The sequence below is a fragment of the Nothoprocta perdicaria genome, unplaced genomic scaffold (genome assembly GCF_003342845.1).
Source record: "Nothoprocta perdicaria isolate Ctin4 unplaced genomic scaffold, notPer1 scaffold_29, whole genome shotgun sequence".
Lineage (NCBI taxonomy): Eukaryota > Metazoa > Chordata > Aves > Tinamiformes > Tinamidae > Nothoprocta > Nothoprocta perdicaria.
Window position 1 is genome coordinate 275705 of NW_020455521.1, and position 9271 is coordinate 284975.

At 33.8% G+C, this 9271-nt stretch overlaps 1 protein-coding gene across 2 annotated transcripts in view; it reads left to right on the forward strand.

The window, feature by feature from the left end:
• SPOCK3 (SPARC (osteonectin), cwcv and kazal like domains proteoglycan 3) overlaps positions 1-9271 on the forward strand; it is a 164241-nt gene that overhangs the window by 97464 nt on the left and 57506 nt on the right. For both annotated transcript variants that reach the window (XM_026041653.1, XM_026041654.1), the window contains one exon: positions 2421-2547. In XM_026041653.1, coding sequence (XP_025897438.1) covers positions 2421-2547 — 127 coding nt within the window. The remainder of the gene's footprint in view (positions 1-2420; positions 2548-9271) is intronic.

Below are 9271 nucleotides of genomic sequence, written 5' to 3' on the forward strand. Positions count from 1 at the left end.
GATAAGAGGGAGCTTGCCTATTSTGTACTAGTTACTTCTTTCCTTCAAAGAGATCCTAACTCATTTCTGAGAAAATTTAGAAGGAAAATGTTTCACCAACTTGTTTTGTGTCCTGAGTGATAATCTACATCCTTTTTGTTCCTTCCTGTTGGATCATTTTACCTTTACCTTAGTCTAAAAGCTTGTGTTTTTATACTGGTTTGTTTGTTGGGTTTTGTTTTCTGTATGTCTTTTTCTTTAGACCTCATTAAAAGCAAGATAATAAAAAGGATATGAAAGAGGACGCAGATATTGTAGGAAACTGTGATTGTCACTAGCCCTTTCTTTGATGTATGTTTGAATTATCTGCACCCCAGAACCTTTGAGTGTCTCACAGATCTCCCCTCAAATTTGTGGAATTTACTGATATCAGTGAGGTTCTTCTAGCTGATATCTGGAACACTTCTTCCAGATGTTTTATGCAGTGCTTTAAAGTACAGTGTTTTAGATAAATCAACATATATCATTGTGTTGATAGTTGGGGTTCTCTGTATCTCACAGTCATCTCAGTCATCTCTATGGGGGCAATTGCAGCCCCAGTATTGGAAAGACTGTCAGCCATAAAAACAGGAAGAAATGAGAGAAAGATAAAACCTTCCAAATCCAATTAGACTTGAGCTCATACTTAAAAACTTGCAAAACTAAGCGTAACRAAGATACAGTCCAGCTTTGCTTTTCTTTACTAGAATTGAAATGAAATGGATTTTACTTAGCTTTCAAATGATGCTACTCGACAGAAAGTACTGGTATTTATTATTATTTGATGTGTTATATGTCGCAATGTTTCCTGATTATATGATTGCATATGGGCATACACACTTTGTGTACAGATATTTTACCATTGATTATGCTACTTGGAACTGTAGCTGCTAATAGCTTTCTTTTTTTAAAAAAAAAATCTGTATAGTTCAGTATTTAGTTCAGTATTTTAGTATTCAGTCTGAATGGAAATTGGTATTTGTAAATTTTGTTTTTCTTCCYAAAGACCACATTTAAAGCTAAAGTTATAGAAACCATAAACAAAATCAGTATAACTGAGAAATGGATTTTTGTTTTAGACCATTGCCAGTTTATCACTAGGTGTGTGCTTTTATGCTTTTACTCTGTACCTCAAAACTAGAAGATACAGATCTTTCATTTCTCATTATTACTTCAGAGGAGTTTTTCTGAAGTGGTGATTCATGAGTAACAGGAGGAATACTACTTGCTTATATGTTTATAAATGAACCAAGTCAAAAGAGTTCTTCTGTGTTCAAGGGACTTGATTCATAGARTTTTTTGAATTTAAACATTTACTCCTTTGGTATGTCTTGACAAGTCATAGCTATATTCTAAGAATAGTCATTTTTAGATTCCTGATTAAGATTCCAGAATGAAAACCCAATATAAAAGTYGTATTACTTTTCTATATCTTATTTTATATGAAAACCACTAATATAAAAAAGAATTCTGGAAATCTGTCTGTAGATCCGGAGACCTTCCTAAAGGAGCTGTTTCAGAGTAATTGCCAAATGCCTGCATAAATGCAACAAGCTACTGGGAAAAATCATGAAATAAGAARTCTTTCAAAGCTGCAAAGAGAAAGCACCTATGGCTGAGGATATTGCTATGCCACAGATTATTGAAGTCTAGGAAAGTACTCTGAGGAAGTGTCAGTATTTATTTCCCCCAGTTTCATGTTCTTACGTAGGCATCTGCTATGGGCTACTGTCAGAGACAGGTGCATGCTAGGAGACAAATACTAGACAGGACAGACTTTTAGTCTGAGCCAATGGAGCTTTTGCTTGAGTTAAAATGATCTGTCTGTCTGYATCTGTATACAGGCCTGCAAATGTATGTATACCAGCACATGTAAACACATGTGCTGATCAACTCTGTTACAGTGAAATTGGTTTGYGGAATCTGAATTTTAAGAAGTGTAAAATGTGAGAGATGGTGATCAAAGTGATGTGAACAGTACCCTGAATGAGCTGCTTCCTGTTTCTACTATGTCATTTTAAATACATGCAACTTTTCTGAACACCAATATTAAAAACAGGCTCATGCATACTGTCTAACAAAAGGAAAGGAATGCCACACAAAGCAGACTTCTTTCACTGACCAGTAAGTATTACCATCTGCAAAGCATCATCTTAATTTGTGTTTTTTTTTTTCTTGGTCAAGAGAACTTAGAAAATGAAATAATACACAGGAATCAACTATCACTGGAAGAAGTGCTGTATGAAAGGTATCTACCAAAGACYGTACCAGCTCTTTACTTGAAAGAAAACTTAATGGCTGAAATTATTTATGACTTGTTTGTAAAGGCTCATAAAATACCCTGAATGTGTGCTGTTTGTACTACCGCTTATCAGAATTACATACTTTTTGTTTACTTACAGTATGAAAGAGGCTGGTTTAGGCCATAAACAGTGGAGGGGTGGTCCCATTTCATCAAACTGCAAGCAGTGTCCAGTAGTTTATACCAATCCTGTTTGTGGATCAGATGGTCACACATATTCCTCTCAGGTAAGAATTAAATAAAGAATTGAATTATTCTTTCATTGTTCCAGTCAATTCTAGCTCTTGRAAAGCAAATAAAAAATGTAACAGAAATCACTATTTCTTTATTTTCACTGAAATACATATTCTACATACCTATTATGTGTAGTAAGATGAAGCAAAATGGTAGAAAATTTCTAGTAGCATAAAATGAAAACAATAGTTGGCAAAAAAAAAAAAGGCATAATGCAATAATGCTCCATAGTGTGACAGAGCCCTGGATTTAAGTTTATCTGCTGAAGACAGCAATACATTTTTTTTGAGTAGAAAACAAAAAGAAAAAAAAAGTGGAAATGTTGTGCGGGTCTCCAGTTTGAGGAGAAAAATAAAATCTGAGAAGTCAGTTTTTCCTGTTGGCCTCTAAGAACACATTCTGAGCACCTAGACTTAMAAGAAAATGCACAATAAAAATACACTAATGTAAACAACAGTTGAACATCTTTCTTCTTTGTGACAGGTTTTTATATATTTGAAGACTATAATCAAATCTTCCTTTTGTCTTCCTCTGTTCCTCTCTTTTCCACCCTACTTATTTGGAATGAGTATTATCATTGCAAATATGTTACTGTTTGCTTACTTGGTCTTTTGTAGAGAAAAGTGTTTGCTCTTGTCACATTGAAATCCAATAACCTTGGCATTATTAGAATGCTCAGCTAAAACTTTGGAGATCTTACTGTGTGATAATAATGCTGAAACAAACTTGGTTTGTTTAGCATATCCTCTGAAGACTTTCAGCAGAAAAATGTTTGGCTACCATTATCCACCGAGTTCTCTGCAGGAGAAAAGACTGTGTGCTCTTGAAGGACCTGTTCTTATCAGAAACTGCAAGAAACTCAGTAATGTAAAAGGAGCTACTACTCTGTCAGCTCACAAAGCCACGTCCCTTTACTGCCAAAATGCTTTCAGTAGTAAATAATATCCAGTGCTCCAGAACAGTAAATTAGCAATAATAGCAACCATAATGTTGACTATTGGAGATTAAACTATCAGAAACACACAAGTGTTTCCTGTTATTTACAGGTTCTAGAACTCCTGTTTGTTGTATTGAATTTTCTTTTGATTTTCAACTGCAGCCACATACTTTAACTTTTACAAAATAGGGTTAGGGTTTGCAGGAGGGACTGGGTATTAAATTTACCACAAAATATCTTCTCTGWTGTTATGTAATAAGACTGTTACTATAATAACTAGAGTTTTTTTCATTCTTAACACTTGTTATGCTTTTATCTTGAATCTTACATTAAAAAATGTTTTTCTTAAAAAACCACTAATGGCAGATTGGGAATTATGAAAGAGTCATATATTTCCTATTTAAAAAAAAAAAAAAAAAAAAAAAGAACAACAAAAAACATTAAATGTAATTCCAACTCTCATACCAGGATGCTTGAGGGTCAATCCTTGAATAATAGACTTTTCGCTTATGAAAAGGGTGACTCTTTTCCAGTGACACTGAAAAGTTTGATTTGGGTACTTAAAAATGTATTTAGGTACATTCTTATTTTCATTCAGACCTTGAAATATGCTTGCATCTTGTTAGACATTAGCTGAATTTTTCATTTAAGATTTTTTTACTGAGTTATGTGAAAGCTCCATCATTCTTTTGAGCCACCAAACATGGCTTCTGCATAAGTGTAAAATAGAATGTAGTCCTTAAGATCTTGCAATTTAGATAGACAAGATAGATAAAATTATATAGATAAATAGTGAATGAGCAACTTAAAGTAATTCAGTTTATCCAATACAGTCTCTCACTACTTTCTTGCTGATGTTCCTGTATATAAATGTCACAGCTTCATTTTTTTTTAGCTTCATTGCCTCTTCCCACAGAGGCACAGAGGAACCCTCACAACCTGTGAGGAGAATAGAAAACAACAATRGAATAAGTAGACCTTAGTTATAATGAAGCCTTTGTTTCCTCTTTCCTTTCATTTTAGAAGTTGGCAAGTTCTCTGGAGGAAGGAATAGAAAAAAAATGTGGAGCCCCTCTCTATCCACTGTGGTGCTGCAGAAGTGGTGTTCTCTCATAAACMAAAGAACTGGGGGAAGTGGCATGAGGAGAAAGTTGAAGAAAAGAATATTGGGAATATTTTGTGACGAAGAAATTCTGAGCTATAAGATTATCAAAAAAAAAAAAAGTTTCTAAAAATCTTAACAGTAGACCTTAAAAAACAAGATAAGMTATTCAGGGCAAGGTGGAAGGCTCTAGTTCCACTAATGGCACTTACATCTAACTGTCTTTGGGAAAGAAAGCCAGCTGAGCAATTTTTGCACAGAAATGCCTTTTTTAACATCTATGAAGTAATTAGCACTTGTTTTTAGAATCTCTCATGTCCACAGTGAATTCATCTGAGACATGTAGTAACTTTTATCAATTAGCTATATATTGATTGAACACTGATGCCCTTGTAGGAGAGTTCAGAGCTGTCTCACTTTGTGTGGAAACATATGGAAATAAATTCCATATTTATTTCCTTGTAGAAATTCCTTGTCGAATGGCTAACCTAAGTAATGCCATGTTCTGARTAGTCCTAGAAGCTGATGTGGAGCCTTGTGGCCTCTAATGGCTTGTCTGAAGTAGTTGCAGAGGAATTTATGAATAGAGATAAGATGTAGATAGTTTTACATACGTGTTAAGAATAGCAATGTTCTTGCTARGCAAAACATGGATTTTGCTTGCTAAAGAAAACATGAGGAATGCATGGAGCAAATATTTATTTTCTCTTTCTCAGTAAAAGCTGCAACCTATGCGATAATACCTATACTCCATGTCCTTACACAAATGCAATTGAAAAGCAATTAAGCATCAGAGAACATTTACAGGACTTTCCCTTTGGCCTCCCACTAGATAGATATTAGGTAGATATTAAATCTAGATTTAAGGTAGCAAAATGTTTAAAAAAAAAAAGGAAAAAGTAAAAGTTTGTGACTACAGAAGATCTGTCTTAGTTTATAAATATTTATTTGTATATTCTTTCAGTCTGATTTCATATTCTGTGGTACGGCTATATCAAAATAGAGGTCCTTACCAGGTTATTTCAGGAGCATTCATTTTTTAAGTGGACATGAAGATGAATGTTTGTGTTCTTTATTCCAGGTAAAGTTTAATTTCATGGTGTCATGAAGGCCCCTTGAAGGAATTTAGTGTAGTTATATCAATTTTATTTTATTAAGAATACATTTGTTAAAAGTTATGCCAAATTGTGCAACACAAAATAGAACAATTTCAGGACAAAAGTTCAGTAAATAGTTAATAATATCATACAACATGACCAGCTGGAAAATTATCTAGAGAACATTACTYTGAGATGGTTTTCAGGTCAAACACCTGTGAAATGCTTCATATTAAACTATCTAATAATAGAAATTTCACACACTTTCTGCTTTGGAAAAAGAAAAATGATAATAATGGTTGGACATTATAGAGAGAAAGGTTMACTCCTAAACTGAGTTTGTTCAGGGTCAAGTAAGACTGTCCTGTTGCCCATTTTGGGAGACCAAATTTTGTTCTACTATGTTCTTAGTGAGTGAGTGTTTGCCACACAATTAGCCACTGAGAGTCAGTCAAAAGGAAAAGTAGCAAGTATAAAATATTCATCATAGTAGTACAAGATTATTGAAATGAAAATATTACGTAGTAAAATGCTGGCTAATCAAAGTGAGCATTCCTATGGGAGAAGAAATTCCATGTAAAGATGTGRCACTTTCCTTATTAGAATGATTTTATAAACAGCCTTTACTTGATAATGCTTTAAATAATATTGTATGTATATTATATTTTATTTGTACAGTTTTACCTTTTGTATTTCTTTAAACRTGGGCATTTGAAAATGAATTATTTGTTTTAACTCTGGAAATTCTCATATGCAGCTGTGTATTAAGGCTCTGTCAGTCCTGTGACATCCTGTGTATCTTATTTCTGGCCCTGTCTTTCCTGGGATTAATAGGAGAATAAACTGGATGTGCAGTGCAGCTCAAATGGGGTGTTTAGTGGCAGCGTTTGGCAGATYGTCTTACTTGCCAGGAATACAACTTCCTGCTGGCCAGTGCACGCGCAACAAAACCAGTGTGACTGCAAGTCATAGGGTAAGGTTGTGTCTGGGTGGCTTCTGTTGGAACAATCCACACACCCAACTGGCCGTTTTCTAAGTGCCTTTCTGAACAGTGGCCTCAAGGAATGGGTCAAATATTGGATGAAATTGTCTTTTGGCCGTTTTTTGAATATTTTAATTACAAGTCTGACATTTCTTATAATAGTCTGGAGTTTTCTGTTATCTGGGTGAACAGGATCTAATCTTCAAGTAGTCCCACTACAACAAAATCTATTTTTAAAGTAGATCAACAATCAATTCTTTGAATATTTTGAAAACACCACAGAAATATATTCATTTTTAAAATACGCTGGTTGCTCCATAATTTTGTTCCAGAATCATGATCAGTAATTCCTAGGTGAGTTGTCTGGCTAGCAGCAATTCATTCTGATAGTCATTTTCATTCTGATAGTGATTTTTTTTAAATGAAATATTTTCTCTCGTAGCTATGGAGAACTCATGTAATTGGTGATATCCCTATAGGTAGAAAATAGCAATAAAAATAGTATCTTGCAACGATAAGATGTGGAAAAGCAAGCAGTAAGAGTGAAGGATTTACAGATTTATTTGACCCTTTTTTTGGTTTTTGAAAAGTCAAAAGATAGAACAACCTCTGAGTGTTAAGAAATAATCTAAGATAAAAATGATATAACAAAATGGGTTGGAAATAGCAAGTGGCAAACGTGAAAAATGACTTGGGTGTTGACCTGTCAAAATGTAGGTGTTACAGAGAAGGAGGGAGGATGGAAGATGCATGTAAGCACTTATTAGAATGGTGGAAATTTAATGGTGCATGGTATAGTTTTGTTGTCTTGCCTGGAATGAAATGTTGGACTGTCAGAGATCCATAATTCCATTTTCTGTTAAATGCATCTTCATGTGCCGCAGGAGCAAGGGAGAGAGATGTGTTCGCAAGAACTGTCCCTATACATATCATCTGAGTCTTAAGTAGCACCTCCAGATATGAGGGTAGAAGAAATGGAAGGAAAAGGAAATGAAAAAGAAACTTCTGGATTTTTTTTTTTTTTTTTTGAGTGATGGGATGTGACTCTTCCAGAAAGCATTTTTTCTCTATACTACCTATGTGCCATAAAAGGTAGTAAGTTTAGGTCTTTAGATAGTCATGTTCCTAAATTAATGGAACTGTAAGCATCTAAAAAACTGCAGAAGTTCGAATGAAGTTAAAATGTCTACAGAAAATATAATTATTCAAATTAAAGTTTATTAGAACCTGCAATTAAATTGAGAAATCAAACCGAACAAAGTGTTCAGCTTCTACAAGAAGAATGCTTACACAGTGTTCATGTAGGTCACRTTGGCACTTGGGAAGAATGTGAAATACTGTGAAGTTTCAAGAAGCCACATCAGTCATTGACCAGTGATTTATACTGGTAGTGCTAGTCATGCTGTTGCAGAGTAAAAGGAAAGCAGCAGTTCATGCAATTTAGTGCATCTCAGTGAGGTAGACTAAAGAATCATCTTCTAAGTAACCTTTTTTTTATATTTGTAAATTTGAAATCTCACTATGAAGTGGCAGTCAAAATAAAAAAAAAAAAAAAAGTAAAAAAAAATGCAGCTACTTCTTTCCTGAAAATAAATTCAATCTTGTCAGCTTGGTAAGAGTATTCCTAATGTTTCTTCAGATTTGCAATATTTCTTATGTTTCTTATGTTTAAGTTTTCAATATTTCTAATACCAATATAATAATCAAGAAGACATTTGTAATTCAGAATTTTAGAATTTTAATTAAAAGGAGGATCTCTGTGTAGTCTTCTGTAACATGTAAACTACWCTTATTCAATTATCAAATTGAATATTACTTTAATAAGGTACATGATAATTTAATATGATACATTTAGGATTCAACATTGTGATTCACACATATCACAGCTCAGGCATGTTAAGTTGATAGTTGTAAAATAATACTATTCTTTAGCTGAATCACAGAAAACAGTCTTGGATTCAAGCTATCTGATGTATAGATGGTGTGATTCCTTGTAGCCATAATCATTTTCCTTCCCAAATCATTTCAGTTTAAAATATCCATTCCTGGATATAGGAAAACATATCTGGATATTTTGGATTGTTTGAATTTTACAAGCCTTAATTAAAGAAGAAAAAATAGAATTTTTAGAAGTATACAGATGATATTCAGAAAAGCTGAGAATGTTTTTGCCAACTTTCAAAGAAAGTCCTTAACCTTTTCTTGAAAATATGGAGTCTCTCAGGAAACATGCTGTCTCCATAACTTCAACAGTTTTATTTAGAAGTCTGGTTGTGATGCAACTTAGTTTCATTTCTTTTCTAGCAGATAAAACTGTTCAGCCTCTTTGCTTATGTGTGCAATACCTTTTGAGCAGTCTGCTTTCTGCCACATTTACAGGAAGAAAATGAGGGAGTCAACATTTCTTTCACAGACATCATACACACTGTACAGTTCAGGATTGCTTTATGTTGTTTGTATATTTTTGTTTGTTTTGTTTTTACATTAATTTTGAGATTAAAGTGCAACTAGTCACTTAACAATCATAGAATCATAGAATCATAGAATGCCGAAGGTTGGAAGGGACCTCAGAGGTCATCGAGTCCAACCCCCCTGCTCA